General features: G+C 37.0%; 1 protein-coding gene across 1 annotated transcript in view; it reads right to left on the bottom strand.

Annotated features, from left to right (window-relative positions):
• Positions 1–7,083, bottom strand: part of LOC148041943 (SCY1-like protein 2 A) — a 98,199-nt gene extending 91,116 nt beyond the window's left edge. The window contains exon 1 of the mRNA XM_087684310.1: positions 6,187–7,083. Within this exon, the coding sequence (XP_087540436.1) occupies positions 6,187–6,675 (489 nt within the window). The 5' untranslated portion in view covers positions 6,676–7,083. The remainder of the gene's footprint in view (positions 1–6,186) is intronic.
• Positions 7,084–27,091: the final 20,008 nt, after the last annotated feature.

The raw sequence follows: 27,091 nt of genomic DNA, 5'->3' as shown, positions 1-27,091 counted from the left end.
ATGAAGGCCCAGGCTAACACACAAGCGAAACCTGTGAATGCAACACCCTGTCCCAAGGCGAAGTGTTGGCCTAGGCATGGAGTGATTGTTTAATTTAATGGAAAATGAATGAGCATGAAAAAATTAATCGATACACAACAATACTCAATCGTGAATTAATATGAGAGAGAGAGAGAGAGAGAATACAATGCTCTAGGCGATCACACTAAATAATGCCACACATGCAAAATGAGGCACGATGTGTCTTTAAATAATAAAATATGAAACCCTAACAACTTGACTGTCATAGGAAACCCTAAAATAAACCCTAACCCTAGTGTCACTTAGTGCTTGGACATTAGGGGCAGCAATTGCATTTAATGACAGTTTAAATGCCTAGGGAGCCTGGATCATGGATCAAAGGGCATCAACACAACCCACGAGATGACCTACAAACCACCCTCCATGAAATGGGCTGACTGATCTATGAAAAAATAGCAAAATCCTAAAAAATAAAGGAAAATATAAGGGCATGGTTACACAAGTTCATCCAAGTGAATACAACAACCTATGACAATATAGCGTATGACAAATCATGGAACAAATGGAATCAAGTTTAAGGCTTGCCAAAAAGCCTGGAACTTTAGTTGAGGAAGAGCCTTCATGAAAAGATCTGCCAAGTTGTCTTCAGTGGATATATAAGACAACTCTATTTCTCCACCTAACATCCGCTCACAAACACTAGGTTCTACGTGCTTTGTGCGGGTGTGGAACACTAGGTTCCGTGCAATGGCCAAAGCACTCTGACTGTCAGCGTAGATAAGTGTTGGAGCCGTTTGGTGCACATGAAGATCTGCAAGTAACTTGCGGAGCCAAACACACTCCACTGTGGCTGTGAACGCTACTCTATTCTCAGCTTTACAACTAGAAGTAGCGGCTGTAGTTTGTTTCTTGCTAAACCAAGAAACAAGAGAAGTACCCGAGAAGAAGTAGTTGCCGCTATGAGAGATAAAAGAATCCGAACATCCAGCCTAATTACTATTAGAATATTTATGCAAAGAGATAAGATTTTAATATAGCTGCTACAGACAAAATTGTTCCTTGCTGAGAGTTTGTACCAAATGAAAAGAGAGACCTCCAATATATAGATGTGGGGTTTGAGTAATCAAAAGTGGAAAGTAGAGGCTACAAATGACAAGTATTTACTGAAAATGACAAGTGTAGGAATACTTATCTCTTCAAAATGACACATGTCCTATTCTAGATGCTACATGTCATTTTTCTAAAGGAAGAAGCTTCTAAATCTTCTATTCTAAAAATATCTCAAATGGTTAAGAATTGAAGATAGCTATAGAAGACAAAATTGTTCCTTGCCAAATTCCGAAGCCTTTGACACAAACAGAATTTCCATTTGAGCAACTTTCAAGAATAGTAATCTCCTAATTTTTTGCAGTCGCTAAATTTAGATTCTAGAGAGCTTCATTATATAAGTTCACCAGTTCATGGTTTATTTCTTTGATCATGAGCATATGGTTTTACTTTCTAAAACCACTCATTATATGGACCTTTAGTCAATGTGACTATCTGAATGTAAATGTCTTAGTCATCTGGGCTTCCTAGTCAATTTGACGGCCTAACTAAACCTTTAATTTCTCTTGGGCATCTCATCAATGATGACCCAAGTATAATTAGAGGGTGTTCTGACCATTGGCCACCCTTAAATAAAAAGATGAACATTTAATCATATTTTGAAACACTCAAATAATACAAATCACCTTTCAAAGTACACTGGCATCAAATTAATTTAAACCATCGAGCCAATATGTCTTGATAGCAATTAATATACAAAAATTTGGTTACACGCACGCAGGAGATGACAAAGCATGATAATCATGACTACTAAGAGAGTACACATACAACATGTGTGAAGGTTGGAGTAATAACCTTTATTCTTCTCGTTGCTTGAAGAAACATTTAGACAGCTCCATGAGTCCATCATCGGCAAGTATTGCTACTATTTTTTTATCTAAATATCATAAGACAAGTTATCATAGCACAAGGGGCTGAGATTATCTCTTATCCTCTAAAATCTTGAGCCTTGTGCACTTTTAGACAACTTGGTCATAAAGAAGGTGACTTTCTCACAATTTCATCGCGAGAAGTCCTCTCTTTATGAGAGTAAGAGTGTGAGATTATATGGGCACTATACAAGACAATTATACAAGAAAACGGTCCCTAAGATTGAGCTCAAAATGTTGACTATCATTTTTATGGATTGGCAAGTTAAAGTGTTCATGTGCATCTTTAAACACTTTAAAGTAGGTTGAACACCAATGCCAAAGGTGAGAAGGATCATTGAGTAACTGGGAATCAATTGTGTTGCATGATGTCACAAGGACATGATATTTTTATTGCTTTGCTTAGCATTTGATTAAAAGTTAATCAAATGTGCAAATGTGACTTGCACATGTGAGATGCAAGTCAATTATTTCACAATGTGAGACCCACGACCCCAAAACATTAATTGATGCCAAAGACAAAAGTTGTAATAAGTTATGTTTGACAAGTACTAGGTGGTACTCGATATCACATTTTGACCTAAACCAATTTAATGGCGACTAATATTGGTATTGATATTAGAGACTAGGTTCTAATTAATTAATTAATTAATGTCCACCTAAGGATCAATAACTACTCAAGGATACTTGGAAGACAAATCAGCCTAGCCAATTTAATTATTGGCTGGGAAAAATAATTTTTTAAGCACTAGAATAATTATTTAATTAATTTTTAAAATTAATTTAAACGTTGTCACTTGGCAAAACTTGCCTCTGCAAGTGAAAAAAACGTTTTTGAGGGCTAGTAGAAGTTTATTCCATCCACTATGGGAGAGAAGAAGACTGCTAAAGAGCAAGGAGATATTACTAATGTGATTTCCAACCACCAGAGACCAATCCTACAAAAAGTGACAGCAATTTGGAGCCCTCCAAGTGCAAGTGACAACAGCCCAATGTCCTTTTGGTGTAGGTGACAGCATATAAGAGAAGGCAACAGCCTTTCAAATGGTCCTAATCTGTAGAGGCGACAGGTTTCATGGCTATTTAAGCAGGGCAACAACAGTTTTTCAATCTTTCTTGAAATAAAACCCTAATCTTTCTCTCTCTACAGCATTCTCTCTCATTCTACAACCATCTCTTAAGTTATCTCAGCAAAATCCGGCCATTTGAGTTATCAGAGGTGGAGATATTGGAAAATCTCTGTTGTAAACCCTAATTTACAATAGAGATTAGGGTTTGACAACCACCTCAAGATGCGTGCTCAAAATTAAGGGCCTAGGACTTGAATTCCAGTAGCTAAAATTAAAAAATTTCAAGGAGAATTCAAGAGACAAGCCAGTCCATATCAGATTTGGGACTTAATTGGTCTTTGAAGGAGCAAGGTGAAAGTCGATCCCCAAGCAAACAAAGGGGCAAATTGGTTTCAAGGCTTGTTGGTCAATTTTGATAGCAAGAGGCACTTGGATTAGCAGAGGAGATTGGAGAATCTAAGTTATACTCCATCCATTTGAGATAAAAAGCTAAAGAAATACCACAAGGGGCACCAATTTTGGAGCCAATAGTCTATCCATTGTCCAAGATTAAAGTGGTGAAGTTTACATTTTCAATTTATGTGAATTAATTACTTGCTGCAATTATTGTTAAATCAAGTTATTACCACTTGTCCAAGGAGAAAGATCGATTTCATATAAAATTGCTGAAAACAAAGCCATTTGCAACTAATTTCGAGCAGACAAAAATGAGATTGCAACTCTTCTATTACGAGAAATGCATAGAAAATTTAGGAAAATGCAAGGTAAGATCTAATGAGATACATACAGTAGAGATCAAAGCAATTGCCATATGGTTTCACACATAAATTGAAAGTGCTTTGCTATGGCAACAATGCGGATTTGAATTTTCTTGGTTTGGAAGTGAATTGGGTGTGCAAGGTTAGGGTAAAGCACTAAAATTGATGCATGAACAGTGTTGAGGACTTACACAATAGTTATGATTGTTTTGGATTTGAGACTTGCATGTATTTCATATACTTTACAATTTTCAACAATGGGGAACAAGATTTACACCTTCAATATCACTTTGCAAGTCAATTGGACTAAGAATATCACATGTATTATATTGTTGGAGAGTGAATGGACAAATTTGTATAGCGCATTTGTCATGATTGGTAAGAGCAATTAAGAACACCGTGTTGGAGACAAGTCTAGGCCAACTCAAAGCAAGGCACATGGGAATCACTAGCATTGAGAGTGTCGGTCTGCAGCATCAAGTCACTAGCGATTAGTGTTAAGCTTTGAATAATGAAATGAAATATTGTAAGGGGCACCAACCTTTGGGGCTTATCATGTGTCGTATACCAAGTAAGAATATTGTAGCTCTCTTATTCAATGAGTCATTTGTTTATCTAGATATTTATTTCATGTGTGGAAGTTAGTTTATGTTTATTGCCCTTTAGATTACTTCCAAAGGCCAGTTCCACCACTATCTATCCAACATCAAAAACGTAGTAGTCCAAGATGCTAGCAATCCGTATTTTCTTAGAAGAGAAGACATTTACCCCAGGCCTTGAAACGTTCCAAATAGAAGGAATGCTTATGCTATAGAATTCATATAGCCTATTTGATCATGTCCTTCACATGTATTGCCTATATATAAGCAGCCCTAGCCACCTTGTTCTTTTTTTTTTGCCCTTGTCCTACAAGAGCACATTGCTCATCTACAGCCACATTATCAGCATGTCCATGCACAAAGCTCAGGGGCTGTCCTTTAGCTATGCGGACAATCATTGCAAGCTCATTGCCTTCTTGCCATGTCTAGAGATTCACTCCCATCACTTATACAAGCACAACTAGCATCAAAGATGTCATTACAAGTTTAGTCACTTATGAACCATTCATTTTATGGATATCTTAGATTTAAGACAATGCGTCCACAATAGCTAGCTCAGCTAGAAGGTGAGTTCATACCTTTACAAGCAAATTCACATCCAGCCATCCGTTTAATTCGAGGTCTTCATAGCTGCCATTTAGTTGGGCAAGTCTACTAATGCAGCCTTATTAGTTCCTGTAGGTGGTCCTACCAAATCCAATGGAATGTGCAACATCTCAAACCCAAGATGTATCAAAGAGCTTAGTAAGTTGCTTAGAACTTTGGGATGTGAAGCGAGGGTCCAAGTCCATAGTGAAAGTATCAAAGCCACATCAAATAATGTGTAATCAGACCCTACCATCCATGGGAGGTGACCCAATTCCAAAACAAAGGGCTCCAGTCCCCAATGCTCTAAATCCCAATCCTCTCACCAATCAGTCTAAATCCACCTCAGACCGAAAGCTAAAGGAGGTAAACTAGGGGACATTTTAAAAGGAAGTAAAGTTTAAAAAGGCAATAGATGCTACTATTGCCATAGTATTGGATAGGAAAGTCCACTTGCCCCAAGCATGCAACCAAGACAGTGAAACAGTCTGCAACTATAATGATTGACGATATTGGATTAAATAATCCAGGACCAGAAATACCACTTTTAAAGTTTGTCAAATTGTTTCTCCTTAATCCACGTACTTCTCGCACGGCACTGCGAAGGTAAAGATCCAAACCCAGGAAAAGTGGCAGGTTAGAACTTGCTCCCAGTCATAAGCTGAATTCAGAGGAAAATCTAAATAGGCCTTTTTGGACGGATGCCTCTTGCCAAAAAATAAAGAAGATTGGGTGAACACGTCTTCTTAAAGATTTCTAACACAGATTTGTAGAACTTCTATATGAAAAATTAGATAAATAAATGGGACAGTGCCAGGAAAATTTTAGTGGTTGTTGAATGGATCAAACTAGTATCCCATGAAAAGAGGAACAGTGGCATCATGTCATGCTAGCCATTCACTTCTGGCTGAGTTTGTCAATGTTCCTTACTTGTTACACTACTACCCCCAACCAAAGGTTTGTAACTTTACTGTCATTCAAACAATCAGTCCTTGTACCCTGTTTGCTTGCTCACTTGAAAAAGCAGTTGGCTCTCACTATGAATGCAGCCTTTGACACTGCTAAGATAGTGTGCAGTTGTAATCTTATGGAATTGGCAAGTATGTTCTAACCAAAAAGTAAAACAAGACAACTGCTGAAGGAAAGCAGGCATGTTAAGCAGAATTTGAATGCATACCAAGCCTTTAAGTCCCTTTGGCATGCTAGAAATGTTATCCAGCTGTCCAAGCACATTAGCTATGGATGCGAACAGGGGCTCTGTGACCATAGTCATCACTCCTTTGTTCTCCTCCAGCCCATGTAACACATGTATGACGCCAGGGTGTCGCAATCTCACTAGCTGTGCTGCATCTGCTCTTATAAGATCCAAGAATGCATCCTCAGCTGCCTTGGAAAGCCCTATCCGCTGCCTCGCTTCACCCAGAGATTTCTTATCCAAAATCCAAATGCAGACATCTTGATTATGTACGACGGATTTATTCCTGTGCTTCCCAGCGTAGAGCTTCCATGCCAAGCCAGGTCCGCCTGATCCGACCTGCTCCTGCAGCTCATAGTCCTGGAGCGCCTTCGGCCCCGTGACCTCATGCACGGTGCTGTGGACAGTCTGCTCGATCACGGCAGCAGTCTTCGCCAAGGCCTGAGTGAGGCTTTTCATGTTGATGGACATAGCGACGGACGGAAAGGAGAGACTTGGAGCTCAGAAGAAGATCATCCGATGGATTCCTGCAACTTGAATGGAAGATCTGAGACGAAGCACGGTCACGGTCATCAAAATGACCTCACGGCGGCTGGCAGTGCGTTCAAGAAATGGATTGTTGTGCCTGCGGATCGATGCAGGAATGTTGACGAGCTTCGAGTGCTCGGGCAATGGCTGCCAGATCAGTGCGGCAAGACAGCGATTCTGTCCTTTTAACAGACTTCCGCACTTGAATCTGATCTGATCATCAGCGCAGACTGGCTACGCTTCTCTTTCTTTTCTTTTTTTGGTGGAACGGCAGGCTTCACATCATTTGCTCTGCGTTTGATTGTCGCATGCCAACAAGCCAGTCGCACTTAAGTGCCAAACTCGACGCCGCGGTTATGAATTTACGTATATAGCAAGACTACCAGCACATTCAGTCGGGCTAAATTTCCTATATTCTATGTTATATTTTACAGGGAACGTGGTATTTTATCATCTTTTATCTTATGTATATATTGAAAAATGAAGGAACTAAAGCTAATCTCCCTAGTCCAAAGAAAGGATATGCCAATCAATCCTACATTTCAATGTTTTTCTCACAAATCTACACATGATCTTCTAATACCTTGCCAACTTGTATGTAGTCTATCTTTAGGATAGAATAGTTGCACTCCCTAAGACATGGAGAATCTCTCTCCTCAACCATACCTCCATATACAAGTTCTCTCTCTCTCTCTCTCTCTCTCTCTCTCTCTCTCTCTCTCATACATCTTTAGGATGAGTAATTGCTTCCCTTCTCCCACTCTCAATATAAGCATTAGACAATCTCTCTCCTTTAGTATGCCAACATGTATGGGCTTCTCTCTCTCTCTCTCTCTCTCTCTCTCTCTCTCTCTCTCTCTCTCTCTCTCTCTCTCTCTCTCTCTCTCTCATACATCTTTAGGATGAGTAATTGCTTCCCTTCTCCCACTCTCAATATAAGCATTAGACAATCTCTCTCCTTTAGTATGCCAACATGTATGGGCTTCTCTCTCTCTCTCTCTCTCTCTCTCTCTCTCTCTCTCTCTCTCTCTCTCTCTCTCTCTCTCTCTCTCTCTCTCTCTCTCAATATAAGCATTAGACAATCTCTCTCCTTTGGTATGCCAACATATATGGGCTCCTCTCTCTCTCTCTCTCTCTCACATGGCCAGGCCTACTACTGACATAATTATGTTTTCAAGATGCATTGCACATATAAAGATGTGGCTTTCAAGCTTCAATATTTCCAAAGAAAAGTAAGGCCATGCACCCTTCACACAACTCAACTCTAAGGTTTCTTTCAATTAGTACTTTGCATGCTCAATACACTATAGACGTTCTCTCAAAAACACATTACAGACCAATGTCATAGATGGATAGAATAATTCAACAGTGAAAGCGCATTTGGCCCTTGTAGCCTATAGTTAGCTATAGCATAGTTTATGAAGGAAAGCAAAAGTACACAAAGAATTATTAAACCATTCAAAAAAGTTTTCCTTTCCACACAGGGACATTATCAGTGACCATTTAAGCATCTGTGATATTGTGTAGTGATGATACTCCCATGTTTTTCCTACGCGAATCACACTCTCTAAACTTCCTTTTACTTGAAATGAAATATGAATCACTTATCATTGCAGACTTGTATCAAATAAAAATTGAAATGAACTAGAAAATGTACTTCCAATTACCTAAATCAAAAGAAGGTGCATGAATCTCATGAACTTCATTAGACACAATAACGTCAAGGTGCAATTGATGTGACCTAGCTAGGCATGAAAGATCCATGAGCTTATGATGCTCCCAACACCAAGGGATCCACAGATAATATCTTTCTCGAATCAAGAATGCTTCCAATGGGGTGAAAACATAAAAATGCTAGACATAAGTCCCATATTGAATCTCTACAAATGCTCGATTAGAAGAATCCAACTATGGGATCTAAGAACACAAATGTGTATTATTCTTGGAGATGTAGTTGAGTTTTTTAAACAAGGTAATATGTGTAGACATGGATAGACATATTAAGAAGCCAGTGAAAAAATGTGAGATCTGAAGCATAGTAAGGAGTGCAAAAATAAGCAAGAGAGGTCAAATTTTAGAAAGCAGACTGTATGTACAAATACATATGAAAACATTGAACTCGTTGCAAGAAAAGCTAGATGAAAATTTCCATACACAATGCAGCAATGCAAAAAAAAAAAATTAGGAGAACACACGATCCAATTTAACATTAAATAATAACTCTATTTGGTGAAATGAATAACAAAACATATGTATAGATATAATCTTACTTATCAATTTTTAAAGATGCCACTATTTTGCTAGAGTGAAAATATTGTTTTGATTATGTGATTTGTAGAATAACTAAAAGATTACAAATGATATCATAAGAAGCATATGTAATCGAATGACAATCCACATTTGCAATAGCAATGCAATGATTGTAACAGACGTAACTATTTATGAGAAGCCAATTTCATGGCTGATTTCAATTGGAGATGCCAACTCAATAGTGTCGATTGGAGTGAAAATATTGTTTTGATGATGTGATTAGTATAATATTTAAAAGATTACAAAGGTATATCTTAAGAAGCATATGTAATTGATCTCCAATCCAAATTTGCAATAACAATGTGATGATTGCAACAATCACAACTATTTATGAGGAGTCAATATCATGGCTCAAATCGATTGGAGATGGCAACTCTTTATTGTTAGAAGCCCATTAAACCCAACAATAGGCAATTTTTAAGATGCAACTTCCTTTTTCAATATCATAACTTGCTCAACATTCTCCTTATTGGCCGATGTGTTTCTCACTCTTTCATCCCCTTGAAGCATGCCTCTTTCTCTTTAGCATGCTATCCACCAATAGCCTTATTTCATACACCCCCTACTACACCTTTCAACTCACAACACAACTCTCCAACAATGTTATAGAGGTGAAGATGTGCACTCCACAACTCCTACAAAACATTATGTAGGCATGTAAACTGCACTTGTATTTCCTTTGAAAAAGATTGCATGAGTTGGCCAAAATAACATGTCAATTTCTCAACTTTAGTATCATTTTTTCAAAAACTTCAAAAGGAAAAAGAATTACTCATCATCTCCATAGTCCTTTGACGCTTGGGGATGCAAGGACATGCATCTCGCCCTACCTCATTTATTGGTCATGGGTGCATCGACCCCTCTTCCACTAGCACAAAGAACCTAAGAAACAGGTAGATGCAACATTTTCAAACACATCTCAAAACAACACACCATAGCCTTATAAAGAAGTCAAGCATAGCTTTGAACGCCAAAAACATTCAAGAAATGCAAGCAAAGATGGAAGTAGTACATACCCTATTGAACGACACCAAGAAGGTAAGCATCATCAAAACATGGTTTTCCCAACATCTTTCACATTACACACATTCATTGAATCAGGAGATGTTGCAACTTTGGCTTAGAAATTGCAACATGCATAACAGGGATTGAGAATTGCCCATGCTCTATCGCCATGCAAAAGGCTAATCAACACAACAAAACTCAACCATTATATATATCAAATTAAGAAAAAGGGGATGAAGTTGACATAAGACATGCAAGTTCACAGTACATAAGATGGGCATGCAAACAAAAACACTAATAATTTTAAGATACCCTCTAAAACATCTCTTAATACACTTTCATAGTAATAAGCCTTTTCACACGATGCAAAATGAAATTTGTTTGAATCAAAACACAAAGGCAAAACACAAAATCATGTAGCTTTCTACAATACCTATATGAAAGATACACAATGGTTACAATGGTATGAGAGTTTGCACTTCTGTCTTCTAACTAAACCTTTATGGAACTAGTAAAACTCACTTGGCTAAAAGCAACATAGAGCTAGCCATGAGAAAAGACTAGTGTCTTGAGATACAAACATAAGAAGGTCAATGTTTGTCCCTAAGACTTTTAATAGTCATAGCAAAGCTAGCCTAACAGGAAATTGTCTTCTATGCATGATGAAGGGCAACCCTACAAACATCGGGATAAAGATAATCCTAAGTATGAAGATAGTAACACCAATATTAGTTCTAGTGATAATTTTGGCATCTAGTACTTTTTTATGAACCTTTTTGCATATCAATATTGTACCATTGCAAAAGCCCATAACAAGATTCAAGTTTCTCAATAACATTAGCGACATTTTGTATTTTAACACCAAACAATGTGGAGGCAAACCATGCCCTAGATCAATGGAGTTTAGATACTTGCTTGAGTAAAGGAATGAATTTGCATCGGTCTCAACTATAGAATCAATGCTATAATACATATGAGAATCCTTTGGCATTTTAGGCAAGATAGCAATGTTCAATGCATTAATAGCTTTGTTTTTAGATGCTAGAATAGCACATCCTTTGAAAAAAGATGCATAGTCTTACTTACAATGGAAATCCATGTGAACATGTGAGATGAGACCATCCATGGTCACATCTTGCAAAACCATATGTGCTTGAATAACAGCATGGTTACCACCATCCAAATAATTGCGACAATCACCAAGATAGAGAATCCATTTGACAAAATCATGATTCTCGTCTTGCATAGACACTCTCACATTTTGAGATAGATTTAAAACATGTATATGATTCTATAGAGGAGAAAGACAAAGGGTTGCATCAACCGTCTCATCATGACTGCCCTTTGGCACCACATGCACAAACGAACAAAAATCTGCACCAAAGAGAATGACTTTGCCTCCAAAAGTCATATCACATTCCATTATATCCCTCAATGTTCTATCCAATGCCTCAAAAGCATGTTGATGCATAATTGGTGCCTCATCCCAAATAATAAGACATGCCACCCTCAACAATTCCGCAAGCTAGCATTGCACATGCATGTTGCACAATGAAGTACTCTTGAGCTCAAGGGGAATCTTAAACCTTGAGTGTGTAGTACGTCCCTTTGGCAACAACAATGCAACAATCCCAAACAATGTTGTTGCTAGCATGACCTTTTCCTCACCTCTCAATTTCACGAGCAGGCAATTGTACAAATATATTTTTCTCAATCATTGAGCCCATCCAATAAATAAATAAAATTACATGATGAGGTGACAACATTAAGTATAACCAAGTATGCCCTTCTTGGGCATTTGTTCAAACTAGATTCCATTGAACATGTTGCATTTTGCTAACTCAAATGTCAATATCTAGCTCCTCGTGGGATTACCTGAATCTAACACCAAAGATCTATCAAATTTAGGCATGCCATTGGATTGGGCCAAACTTTGTCCATGTTGCTGCAAGATATCTTCCAAATGCAACAAATCAAATTTGAAAGCCAAGTCCTAAGCCATTTGTTGATATCCATGAGAAGAAATCAAGCCATGTACTATACATATGTCATGTCAACTTGAAGTCGTTCCCACAACTAGCCTAGATACATAGGACCACAAAAAACCAACAATACTGCAAATAATGTGCGCCATTGTCTGCCTATTTGAACCATCATAGCCTCCTCTATGCAAATGTACCGTTCCTGGTCATTTTTTGGCAATCCCTTATCTATGCAAGCAACTTTGAAAGTCAAATATAGAATTGCATCAACTATGCACATGTTCTTAAATGACTTATAATCCCTACACTCAGTGAGAAGCATTTTTAAATAATAGAGATTTCCCATATAAGGAGAAACAAAGTAGATGTGACCATAAACATCCCCCTTTTTTCATTTTGCCCAAATTTTTATCATTCCATTTTAAACCCAGCGTTGGGGAAGCTCTTGGTACAACAACACATTTGCCTCTAGATAATTTTGGTTACAAATAAACCACTCACTCAAAGTTGCCCACTACCTGCTTATATTAGAAACAACTTGTATTATATCATCATTATCATGGAAGGTGACAACATTTTCCCTTGGCAAGTGCACATGCAAATGTATGACATCTAGCTTCTCACTATGCAACTGATATTCAGAAATCCTCCAACATGACTCAAATGCAAAAACATATAGAGCATCAAGGTACATTTGTATTTCATCAGCAATTTCAACTACTACAAAACCATTTGCTCCATTTGATGGGTTTCTCCCTATACATCACAACCTTATAGTTCCACGGTCATGGCTTTTCTAGGTGTTTTCCTGATTTATTTTACAATGGAAATGGTAGAACACACCTCCACATGAATGTGCACTCAACATGTCTCCCATCATTTCTTCTCATATAACTCAAGTAACCATGATTACCTTCTACTGTGGAATTTGTGTATGTGTGTAGGTGATGCCTTGAACATTTGTCATTCACCGTGCATAGAATTTTGGGACCTAGATGGCCACATGGGCCATGCATATTGCAAGCAACAATGGTTTCAAATAGCTTAGGAAATTTCTCTTGGTCTAGAAACTTTGCATAAACCATCCTATCATAGTGATAAATATCCTTCATCTTGAAAGCATCATGCAATATCAGAAGTGTATGCAAGTGTGGCAAGCCTCGCTTCTAGAACTCCATTACACTCACATAGGCTGCAACTTTGCCAAACAAACTTTTTTCACAAGAATTTTCATCATGTCCTTATGTTTTTTATAGAAGTCCCTAGTGGTCAAGTCTGGCCTATTGTGCACTATATGTCTAGGCAACAAAGCATCCCTAATCTCCACCCACCTCAGATTACATGTAAAGCTAATAAAGAGATCAACTTTACCTCTACTATGAACTATGGTTATGGCATCTTGATGTAGTTGGTGTATGTGCCGAGGTGCTCCTATAAAGGACACTGGAATAACAATGCACTTACCAACAAATCTCCCTAGAACAATATCTTGTCCATCAATAGCAACAATCATATCAATGATGCTTGAATATACCTCAACACCCAAAGTAGATTGATTAAGATGACATCATGTTAATATGCACTCTTCAATGGTGCAATATGCATCTACCATAAACTACTACAATAGTCATCCACATCTTACATGCATGCAATGGTGTCATCTTGAACCTGAAGAGACGATATGCATAGTACTATGCCCAAATCAAGGCTAGGCAATATGGACATCCTATTTTGAAGCTCATGGTCAATATCCTAAAATATAATTGTGCAAATCTTGGTCTTGCATGATTAGGAACATCAGATACCATTAAACCAATACGGTGATATATAGAGCCAGGAAGTTGAAAGGCGTATCCATTCCCACCACTAAGCAATGACTCATCTATCTCAACACTCAATGATACAAATGCAAGGGCAGCATTGTAGGCACATATCTATTTCTTAAACTCTATACTCTCATGGTTATTTCCAACCAACAATTTATGCAAGGGCTTAGGTGGTTCTCAAAGGGGCGGCAATGAAACCTTCCCATTCTTGCAATAGTGCTTCCCCACAGTCAAACCACCAACAACTCTAATTTCAGATGTCCAAATCTTTGAATGACATTGAGAACATATCTTGTTCATTTCTACAAGATTGTGATTGTGCAATCTAGGGTCATGATAACATAGCACATGCATTGCATGATGCACTACCATCTGAGATATCTTATGTAGAAGGAAAAAAGCTCCTTCAATATTAGGATCGAAAATTGTTTTTGCCATATGTTGTGTATCAGCTAATATTTGGGAAATGTAGAAGCCAATATATTGCACTTCCCCCATTAGACTTGCATGCATAGGTGCAATGAATGACAAAAGATTATGGGCTTCATGAGGATTTACATTTCAAGGAATGGAAGGTGCTAAAGAAACTTGATTCATGCTACACAACGAAATATGTGTAGCATTAAAACCATCAAGTTTAGCATTTTGATTTGTCTCCCACAAAGAAGAAAGATCTAGTTGGAAGCTTTGCAATTGAGTACAAAGCCTAGCATTGTGTCTTCAACTAACTCTTGTTGAGTTCAACCATAATCTAGACAATTGTAGAATTGGCTCCCTTCACAATGGATGTAAAGTTGGTGCTATCCTCCAAGAACAATATTGTTGAGGATTGTGAGCCAAATATATGCATAGCTGAAATGAGAAAGAGAAAAAGATGAGAGAGAGAGAGAGAGAGAGAGAGAGAGAGAGAGAGAGAGAGAGAGAGAGAGAGAGAGAGAGAGAGAGAGGTCTTAAACACTTCAATGAACATTATAAACATATGAGAGAGAGAAAGAGAGTTAATACTTCAACAAAGGCGAAAAATGATATTTGAAAGACCTAATTACAAAAATAATAAAGTTGTTCCCACGAACAACATCATGCTTGAAGTAATCCTTGCAAATAGAAACCTCATGCTAAAATCTAAATGGCCTATAACAAACCATGTTACTACCAATAACATGATGGGCATTTGCGGCCACCCTAGCCGCCATGTCATTCTCAATTCTTATTATGACCACGTTCAAACACCCAAGATAAGACTTAAGGTTGGTAACCTTAGTCACAAACTTATCAAGTGTAAGCTTCCAAGATTGGAGTAGCAACCTACAACTTGAGGGGCACACCACCAGTGCTTCAAGTCCACCCCATATCATACCCCACATCTCACCATACATCTCATTGGTGGCTTTTTTGTATGTTCGAAGTGATGTCCCATAGAAGCCTTGAAGTCCAGCATCGACCCTAGATCTCCAAGAGTTGTTTTGTCGTGCCACACATTAGAGATATGTTGCAAGATTGCTCTAGCCCAGAACTTGTTGCTGCTCTCTTAATGGCTCTACCCTTGGCAATTTTCTTGGCTCACTTGACATTGATATGTCTTTGTGGAGTGGACATCACAACCTCTAGAGCATCACTACTAGATATCTCTATTGTAGCATTAGGGTTTTGAATCTTCGCATCTCTTAAAAAGGCAAATAATTGGATTTCTTAAAAGAACCTCTAAGTGGGTTTTGCAATACATAAAAGGATTTGAATATTTGAATACAAATCATGTATTTGAAAGGAGTTGTAATAAAATCACCAATATTGAAAGAATATGGGTGTTCATCAAGCATGCAAGGAGCTGTCTCATACATACATTGTAGAAGATAGCTACACCAAAGCACTTGGATTATAGTGCCCCTTGTCTTAACTACTCCAAGCTTACTTTACCAATCACTACTTGTGTGATTTGGATTCTTTCAAGAAATCATATACTAAAAATATAGATTTTATTAAATAAAAATAAGAAAGTTCTAAATGGAAGGTTCATGGCTAAGTATGAAACCCAACATTGTGTCTTTGACTAACTCTTGTCGATTTTAATCATAGTCTATGCAACTATAGAATTTGTTCCCTTAACAAAGGATATGAAGCTGGTGCCGTCCTCTGTGAATGATATTACCGAGTGCTAAGAACAAAAGATATGCAAAGTTGAAATGAGAAAGAGAAAAATATATGCACACACACACACACACACTCCTATGCGAGAGAGAGAGAGAGAGAGCTCTTTTTCAAAATAGACTTTCAAATGCAACTCCAAAAAATTACTACTTAATAATACAATATGCAAAGACATGTAGAACAAGTTATTGATGGAGATTTTCTACTAAGAAGTGTACTTGATATTAAAGTACACTTCCCTTTGATCTAATTGAATCATGCAAGAAAGTAATAAAGGATTTCATAGCACCTCATTGTCTATTAAGCTTTGAGTGGAAATGCATCATTGCAAAGCCAACTATGAATAGCTTCATGTGTTTTCTCACTCCCTTCCTCCCTCTCTTGTTCTTTCCATATCTCTCTCCTCCATCGTCAAGCATGAAAGTTTTCCTTGTTGTTGTTGCAAGTGGCTCTTGATGTAATACACATGTGAACACAATTTGGGAAAGGGAGCCAGAGTGAGGTCGGTCTCTCTCTCTCTCTCTCTCTCTCTCTCTCTCTCTCTCTCTCTCTCTCCCCCAACACACACACACACAATACACACGACAATTAGTGAGAAAAGAAAGTGAAAAAGAACTTCTGTGCTAAAGATAACAACTATCTCGTGGCAATTTTTTACAAGCCTCCATGAGCTACATATGGATAATACTGTCCACAACATTCCAAAATCCATCTCTCTCAAGACATCACCATGGTATATCAAATTTTGAATGGCATCCAATGCATGTTCCATAATCATGATAGATGTTATTCCACATGCCATGACCAAGGGCTAAAAGATGTTATTCCACATGCCATGAGCAAAGGCTAAAAGATGTTCCATAGCCATGACAAATGTTATTTCACATGCCATGACTAAAGGCTAAAAGATGAGATGAAACATCTCAACTAAAGCATTGGGAGCATAATGGGCTCTATGTATGTAAGTGGTGTGCATGTCTCTAATTCATGTTTATGTCCCTCACTTTGACATATGCCATACATACAAAAGAGAAAACGATTCTCTCCTTCAAATACATGAGGTGTCTTGGGGTATCTAGGATGTTAAACAATCTCTCTCTCTCTCTCTCTCTCTCTCAATATGAAATTGATAAGCTTATATAGCGGTGCTTTATGCACCTTTGTGAGTAAAAGGCATTGTTGCCTCGACCTTGGGCATCTTATTTCAAAGAAGCCTTCTTCTCTTTCACACACGTGAACCAAAGGAAGATGATTATGCATACTAGCATGCTCAACGCTCACATGAAATTTAAAATGAGCAATGAATTTTTGCTTTTAAAGGATTCCATCTAAAACCCTTATGGGTATCACACCATTTAAAAATTTAAAGAAATATTTTAATAATTTATATACAACAATTTAAAAGAATTACATAGAATGACACATGGCTCTCATTTGGGGTGAGAGTTATTGTTCACAAACTCTCACCTCAAAGTGGGAACCATGTACTTGTGTGTGTGTGTGTGTGTGTCTCTCTCTCTCTCTCCCCCCACTTCTCTCTTGGGAGGTTTCCTCTCTCTCTCTCTCTCTCTCTCTCTCTCTCTCTCTCTCTCTCTACAATTCCTCTCAATTTCGTAGATTGGTGGCATGTGCAGGCTCCCACCATTTCCCTGTGCCAATTCATGAAGACCCATCGTGAATGTAGTAGTTCATGCAGGCCCATCATGAATGCTGTTGCTACAATTCTCCTCCTCTCCAGCGCCTTTTCCTATTCCTGATTTCTTGCCTAAATCACCGCACAAGTCGATCCTCTCTAATGGTTTGCTGTCATGAACAGGCCCGTCACTAATTCGAGCTTGGGTGCCCTCTGATGTCGTCGTCTTATCAGAGTATAGCACTGTGCTCCTCTAATCTCCTCGTCTGATCAGAGCAAAGCACTGTGGTATCCTTATCATGACGTTGTGATTCTAATCCTGATTATCTTCTTCAAGCAAATGATTAATATGATGTCCTCTTAGCTACGTTAGTGATGCCTTTGTGGGACGCATATATGAGTTTTATTTGTGCCATCTACATACTTGCAACTATAAAAAAGAATGTTGTTGTTCTCTTGCAATTTGTATGCTGCCTATTATTATCATTGGCATCTCTCTCAATATCATTAATACTCAATCAATCTGCTAATGTATCCTTAATACTTAATCAATGGCTTTGCAAAGAACGTGAAAAGTTGGGAATGTACCTACTGATGAAGACACTGCTTTTCGAGAGAAGAAAGTGATGGAGAGTAGTTGGTCATATCGGTGAAAATGTGTGATGCATTGGTGTGCTGAGAGGGCAAGACGTGTAACATGTTTCCTTAGAGCAACAATATAGTGAGCAAGGGCAAGAGAATATGCACACCCCATGTCAAACATAGCACCCATGGATTCATGTGGTGATTCATTTGCTTAAAGTAATGCATGTCGATCACCTTTTTGTGGTGGCAACAATGGAGGCCTTGGATAATAGCACGAGGAGCTTATTATAAGATATGTAGCAGTTTGCAAGCCACTTGCTTACTAAACCACTTATGCACCAATTAACATGTGGTTCCTCATGATCAAGCAACATATGTTAGAGTTTGCAACCCACTTGCATGTTGCATTACTTTACATGTGGTTTCTCATAGACAAGTTGGAGTTCTTACCCATTCGATTGATCCATCCCATTGCTTTTGTGTAGATGCACTCCTCACATTTTCTTTTATGTGAACTCTTCTCATTTGTGCAAATCTACTTTATATACCTAATAAATTTTTAAGGAGGCATTTTAATTTCTTTCACTTTCCATATTAGAAAAAAAGATTGAAGAAATCTCACTAGCATCCTCCAACTTACTACCACATCATGCATCACATTAACTTGGGGTTAGCTGATATATACAAAAACATGTCAAAACTACTTTTTATCAAAAAGATGACATGTGCTACCATCATTTGGGTGATTATTAATACATAAGCATTTGAAAGTGTGTTAATGTAGGTGCTTTGGTAGAAGCTCATACTCTGTGTGTGGGGTAAGGGCTCAATTTTCTTCCTATGTCATTCTCTCTTATCAATGGTTATGCATAAGATAGTGTGATAATAAGATATTAAGAAAGAATACATGCACTTGGGAAGGTGATTATCACTCAACTAAGACACAAATACTTACTTATGCTATTGCTCAATTTATGATTAAGGATATTGCCCTTTCAAAGAAAACTCTTTGAATTTTTTTCTTATATTCACATGCAATTGATTCCTATTATGCCTCACTTTGGTAGCAATTGCTCAATGATTGAGCTATTTTTTCCTCTTGCTCAGGCAATTGCTAAAGCATCAAACTTGTTTTATCAATGTCCTAATCAAAATTATATAGAAGGATGACATGGATTCCCTTTGATCTCATCTTCCATTGCATGCATAAATTGATGACGGAGAGGTTGGATATAAACTTACATTATTGGAATAGATATATACAACACCACACTGATGTAGCTACTCATCCTACTAATTTATATTTGGTTTCTAAGAGATCTTATATATGACTTCATTTTTGCATTTTGATCTAGAGAATTGCTGCATTTGTGTGTGTGTTTGTGTGTACATGCATGTATGTGTATGCGTGTAATGCAAATCCTTGCCTTTAAGTTACCTGGCATGCATGCTATTGCAATAATAAATATTACTAGCATTCCACAATAGTCCATTTTTCCTCTTTCTCTCTCCTCTTTCCCCTCCCCATTTCCAAGATATTTTATTTCTCTCACTCACTCTTTCTCTCTTCCCCTAGTTCTCTCAATAAAACCTCTTTCTCCCTCTCTCCATCTCTACCTTTTGTTTTATTTTATTTTCTCTCATCTCCTCATTCCCCCCCCCCCTCTCTCTCTCTCTAAAATAGAGAATGCTAGATATACATACAATCTCACCTATACACAACCATAATGAAGACCTGTGCTTGCTCTCCCTCCCTCCCTCTCTTTCCCCCCTCCCCCCCCTCTCTCTCTCACATCAAACTTAAAACTAAAAGCAGTTTATAAAATTTGTAATATAGAATGACAGACATAGAAACAATCTCTTCTATGCACCGTACTTACAAACTTTCCTCTCTACACAAATGTAAGGAATCACATGCTTGCTCATGCGATATTTAGAAACAACAATGTTATACTGAAATGGGTCATAATTGAAACAAAGACCAAGCACCACAAAAAGAATTTCTTTAAGAGACCTAGTCAAAATGAAGCTCTTTCCTCTCTTGAGAAATCATTCTTATCTCCAAGCAAGACATTCACAGGTAAAGTAGAGCCAACCTCCAATATCTTTGGCCTCTTTCCATCGATCATGACATGATGGGAAGGCATAAGACATTCTACCTTCCATTAGCAAGCCACGAAGGCCAAGTATAAGACACCCGACTGTTTCCAAGTACCACAGGTAAATGGTTGATGCCAACAAAAAAAGACAATGTCTCCAAGATACCTAACCTAACAAAGCTTCCTCTTCTTCAAGGAATCATTAGCAAAATCATCATCCTTGAGCAAAACATGAGAAGATGAAGCAAGGAATGATTCCACAGTTTTTGTTGGTAATCACATGGGCAATGCAATAGTCTTACCTCTCTCTTTAACACCTGCATTGAAACAAAAATCACAATATAAGTACATGGAACAACTAGTAAAGACCATTTCATTCCAATAATAATAATATCTGGTCGAACATTTGCGAACCATTCAATAGACATTGACAAAGGTTGATGCAACGTCACAAAACAACCCAAATTCTTGAACCTATACTTAAACCAATACCTTGGTATCTTATTAGTATGAGAGCATTGAAACCTCTTCTTATGGTCAACCTCATACATATGCACTTGAAAACATTGTGTATATCCACAATGTACAACTTCAATAAAAATTGGGAGCTTGATGCCAATATTAATATCATTGTATAAACACTCAACGACTCTTGCAAGCGTCCTTCTTATGATAACATCACTCATTATTATGCATAACATGCATTGTAGCTCCTTTTGATAGTCAGAAGTTGGGTAATAGTGCCACTCTAAGGGTAGGTAGGCATTTGTAAAAGTCAAATAAATAATAAATTACAAAAAATAATTCACTTTCAAAAGAGTATATGCTAACCAAATATGGCATGAAAAATAATTTACATATATGCCAAACTAGTGTTCCTACATGGTCGTCAATAACTACATCTTTGCAATGAAAGTAATGCACATTACTACATCTTTCGAAGTACATCCTTGCATACAATGTTTGTGATTATATCCCCATCCTTTTCATCCAATAGGACTTTCCCACCATGCGAAGATTTTACCCTTGAAATGGCAACATACAGCTGACCATGTGTAAATACTAATGCCTTTAAATAAAGCCCAAGAATGGGCAGAGTCTATCTCTATGACTTATTGATTGTCATAGCGAATGCCAATCGGATGGGAAACTGTCTCAGTTTCATAGTAAATGGCGATTGTGTAGCCTTAGTACCCTTATGTGTAATGCCACAAATTAGAGCAACACAATGCATCATTAACAATATCCTCATGTATTCCCTTTACTACAACTGGCAATACCTGCTTAAAATCCCTACAAAATAAAACAACCTTTCCACCAAATGGCTTATCACAATTCACAATGTCTTGCAAAGTTCTATCAACCGCTTCAAATTAGGCATATCGATGGTCCATAGGAGCCTTATTCCACAAAATAAGGCTCGATTGTCCCAATAACTGAGCAAGGTTACTTTAAATAAGAATGCTATAGGTGGATTGATTGTTTAATTCTACTAGGATTTTAAACCGTGAGTGAGTTTTATGACGACCTGGTAGAAGTAAGGCATGAATGCTACATGATGTTGTTGCTAGTGCTATATGGCCACCACTGCACACCTTTACAAGCAAACATTTATATAGGAAAGTCTTTTCAAATCCACTAGGACCATCCAAAAAACAATATATCCCTAGTATTTGCATCAACAATATCCATAACTTTACGAAAGGCAATTCCTTGTCCCTCATTTAACATTCCCTCCATGGATTCAGAAACCCTATGTTATTCTAATGTGTTGTATGCATATTTATCTTGCAAAAGGAGATTAGCGTGCACTTGAGAGTTTGGTTGATGAGGTTGAAGCAATCCATTAAAATCAGAGAGTCTTTGCTCTATATGGTGTAAAAGGTCTTGCAAGTAACAAAGCCATGTTAGACGCCTCATGTTGTAGAACACCAAGAGAGACATGCATGTGCTGTAGCTACAATCTATACATGATATCCTCTATCATTGGTATAAAAAATCTTTCCCATAGATGGCCATGTCGAGTGTTGGCTCGCTAGAGACCAAAATTTCAACAAACAAAGTATGGAGTTGAGCATAAATTTGCACAGAGGCAGCTTATTCCAAGCACACAATATACTCATCATCACTCTCCAACATACCCCTTCCAATTCAAGCATCCTTAAAAGTATCACAGATCACATTATCAACAGTATACAGATCTTCAAAAGAAGTACACCCCAACACTTTGTTAAAAGTATCTGCAAATAACAGAGCTTACCATAGGTAGACGCCACAAAGTACATTCAACCACATGGATTTCCACGCTTCCTCTTAGTCCATATCTTATGTCGCACATTCCACACCTAGTATACCAAAAAGTCTTGATAGCGAATAGTCCTAGCCTCTGGATGAATGTGATTGAACACAAACCTTTCAACTAACCAACCCACCAACTAATACAAACACAAACTAACATCATAAAACCAACCAATAACTAACTAACCTACCAAATAATCAAATAAACCAACAAATACAACAAAACAAAATTACAATGAGAGAGAGAGAGTGAGAGAGAGAGATTACCAACCCGAATAATAGTTGTAAAAATTTGAGCAAACGACTAATCCTCGCAAATAAAACTACATAAAGCAAACCAAAACACCAATAAATTAAACCACACACCGAGCAAAACAACCTAATCACTAACTAATTAAGCTACTAACAACTACCTACTTACAACTAACTCACAATATCCTTCCACTAACTAACTAATAACTAACTTACAATTATTATTATTCTCTCACCACCTCCTCTCTGGTGGTGCTGATCATATGTTAATGGTGGTGGTGGTGGTGATGGTGCTGATGATCTCTCTCTCTCTCTCAAGTAATCTAATCAATCAATAGACTTAAGTAATAAACTAGGGTAAAACTACTATCTAATAGATAATAGTTCAAATAATACAAACCTACTAACTTACTAACATAATAAATAAAAACTAAAGTTATATACATAGATAATAGATAAGAAACTCTCTAAAGTGAAATAAAAATATTTAATAGATAATACAAATAATGACAATAATAAAGTAAGTAATCTACTAAACTAACTAAACAAAAAAACTAAAGTAAACAAAAAATAAATTAAAATAAATAAACTATCTAATCAATCAATAAACTAAAATAATAAATTTAACTAACCCTAAACGTCTATATCTTACTAACCAATAACATAAGAAACTTACTAACCTACTAACTTAAATAATTTAAAATTAAATATATAATCAATAAACTACAACAAAATATTAAACTAACCCTAAACTATATTTATAAATAAAAAATAAAATAGCTAATAATATAAAAATCTTATTAATCGTAAATAATTAAAGCTAATTTTTTTAAATAATACAAACCTACTAACTTACTAACATAAGAAACAAACAACTAAAATAACATGTGTGCGCTTTCTCTCTCTCTCTCTTTAAATAATAAATTAAAATAAATAAACTATCTAATCAATTAATAAACTAAAATAAAAAATTAAACTAACCCATCAATATATCTTACCAACTAATAACATAGGAAACTTACTAACCTACTAAATTAGTAATCAATCTTCAATCAATAAAGTACAATAAATTAAAATAAATAAACTATCTAATCAATAAACTAAACTATATTTATAAATAATAAATAATTAAAATTAAAAAAATTAAATAATACAAACCTACTAACTTATAACTAACATAAGAAACAAACAATTAAAATAACGTGTGTGTGCTCTCTCTCTCTTTAAATAATAAATTAAAATAAATAAAATATCTAATCAATCAATAACTTAAATAAAAAACTAAACTAACATTAAATTATATTTTACCAACTAATAACATAGAAAACTTACTAACCTACTAAATTACTAATCAATCCTCCGTCAATAAACTACAATAAATTAAAGTAAATAAACTATCTAATCATCTATCAATCAATAAACTACAACGAAAAATTAAACTAGCCTTAAACTATATCTATAAATAAAAAATTAAAATAACTAATAGCATAAGAAACTTACTTTAGTTAGATAGTAATATAAGAAACTGACTAACTTACTAACGTAACATAGGAAACTAACTTACTAACATAAGAAACAAATAACTAAAATAACACGTGCGTTCTCTCTCGCTCTCTCTCTTTAAAGTAAAACAAGAAATAAGTAACTAGACTATCTATCTAACTAACTAAACAAACTAAACCAACTAACTAAACAAACTGAAGTCACTGCAGACCAAGCAAACCTCCCTCGCCCTCCTTGGCACCCTCCTCGCAAATGGAGAGAGAGAGAGAGAGAGAGAAATCCTTTGACCTCGCAAATGGTGAGTCACGAGTGTGAGAGAGAGAGACTACAATAGTCTACGCTGTCATAGAGAGGGAGGAGAGAGTCCATGACGTCAGAGAGGAGAGAGTCGATGACGACCGTAGGGAGGTACGTACGCAGGCAAAGAGTGATGTAGGCAGCAGAGGGAGACGTGGTGCGACATTGACGCAGGCAGAGAGGGAGACGATTGACACAGGCAGAGGGAGACGTCATGTGACACGCAAGCACAGAGGGACCGTCGCACACATAGCAGGTAGGGAGGGAGACCTGCAACATTGACGCATGCAGAGAGGGAGACACTGTCTTTGCGACCTGCAGAGAGGGAGCGACCCGTAGAAAGGGGGATGACCTGTGACCAGTGATGCAAAGAGACAGAGAGAGAGAGAGAGAGAGAGAGAGAGAGACGACCTGCAGAGAGGGAGGTGACCTGCAAGCAAGTACACAGGGAGAGAGGGAGACGACTTGCGACCTGGAGCTCAATAGAGAGAGAGGAGGAGTCGGAAAGAGACCATGTACAAAAAGCACAGCTTCCCAATGATATACAGAACCTTCAAATTGAGCAATCAATGAGCTCCTTCCTTTGGTTTAGGAGGAGCTTGAAAGGAGAGCAAGCATAAAGAGAGGGAGGCATTTTTGTCGTTTTGGTGTAAAAATTATGTTGTGCCTTTAGTTCTTGGGACTACTAAATAATCTTGAAAGCAATTAAAAGTTATAAGCATACAAGGATCAATTGACAAGGTGCATTCAACAACCTTTGACCCAATAACTTGGGTGTGGAACACTAGTGCACATGCACATAGACACACGCATGTGCATGCACATATTTTGTCCCAATAATAATATATTTGATTCACTCCTAATGGCTATTTTATCACAAGAATGAATAGTGATTTTCACCACCTTGACTTGGTTGACCCTTTGATCCCTAATGTACTATGACTTTGTCAAGCCCTTTTTGGCTCTTGATTCCTTATGGCACTAAGTTAAGGTAATAATTTCATTTTGGTTATTCCTATTTTGCTTAGTACACCTATGGGTATGTAGGTTTCTTTTAGAACCCACTAAATTCTTAGAAAAATGAAACACTATAGTTTTACTGCAATATTCTTGACTCACTCTTACTAGCTACTTTGTCCTTACTGTTAAGAGAATATGTAATGATTACCACCACCCCAGCTTGGTTGATCCTTGGATTGATAATTTGTGAAAAACATTGACAAGTCTTATTTGCCCTTGATACTTTTTTTCACTAGGCTAAGGTTAAATTGTAAGTTTGATATATGTATGTTAATTACTTTTAGCTCTAATCTACTTTTTGCTTCGCTTCCTTTAAAAAAAAAAGCTCAGTAAGTAATGCCCTCTTTGTTATTTGGGTGGAACTACTTATGGCATGCATACAATGAACATTCTAATTGTTTCTTATACTTATATCCTTTCGCTGGTTATTTTCCCATATATTTTGTATTTAAAAATATTATTACCAATCTAACTATTCATAGCCCTGACGAGGTACTTAGTCTAACATTCTCTTGGTTACATCCACTCTAATGGGCATAGGTTATTCCTTGGACCCTTAATCCTTATCAATTGGGCATTGGATTCTTTATACTATACCCCACTTTGGTGTAAAGGAAAGAACCTTTTAGGCTTAGGGTTTTGACCAACCCTACCGATTTAGCCTTTCTTTTCACATTAAACTCCCCTTTTCCCCCAACACTTCTCTTTGGGTAGTGGCTTTTGGTGCTTCTAATGGTAATCTTGATCGATCTTAGTTTTTGGTTGCTTCCTTCCCTCTCTAGACTCGCACACTAACAAAATTGGTTTGAATAATAAGCCGCTTGCTCGCTTTGGTCTGATTATGCTTGGGTATGTTTCTTGATTCACGTGGCCTTCTCACCCTATGTTGGCACATAGCCTTTCGATCACATGGCATTTAACGTTCTAGTTATGGATGATATGCCACATGCTCGCTTTTTGCTTGAATGTACATGGGTAAGTTTTCTGCTATGTGCTATAGTTTTTCTCTTTTTTTTTGTGAGTTCCTTTGAATACTGTCTTTGATGCTTTTGAACAAGAAATTTTTGGTATAGCTAATGGTAATACTTTGTTTTTTTCAATCACGTACTTGGAATTGGGTTACTTCACTTTTTAATTCCATCATACAAGATTCAAAATGTGGATGGAATATATTTTAGATTTTGTCTTAGGTATGATTTCTGTTGTGTGCTTCTTACTTGGCCATCATTAGGTTTGCATCTTCTCTTTAGTATATGGATTTGATATTTTTATGTAGGTTTCTTTAGCCATTTATGGCCTTTGAAGTTTGTGGTTCTATTAAAAGCCACTTTTGGCTTTACATGCTATTGGTTCCACATCTTTGATAGATGGTACTCTATTTGCAATGGCATTTTATGTATACAT

The sequence above is a fragment of the Lygodium microphyllum genome, chromosome 1 (assembly GCF_053477565.2).
Source record: "Lygodium microphyllum isolate KBCC chromosome 1, Lygodium_microphyllum_v1.1.10, whole genome shotgun sequence".
Lineage (NCBI taxonomy): Eukaryota > Viridiplantae > Streptophyta > Polypodiopsida > Schizaeales > Lygodiaceae > Lygodium > Lygodium microphyllum.
Note: the sequence above shows the minus strand (reverse complement) of the source record. Positions and strands in the feature narration are given on the sequence as shown.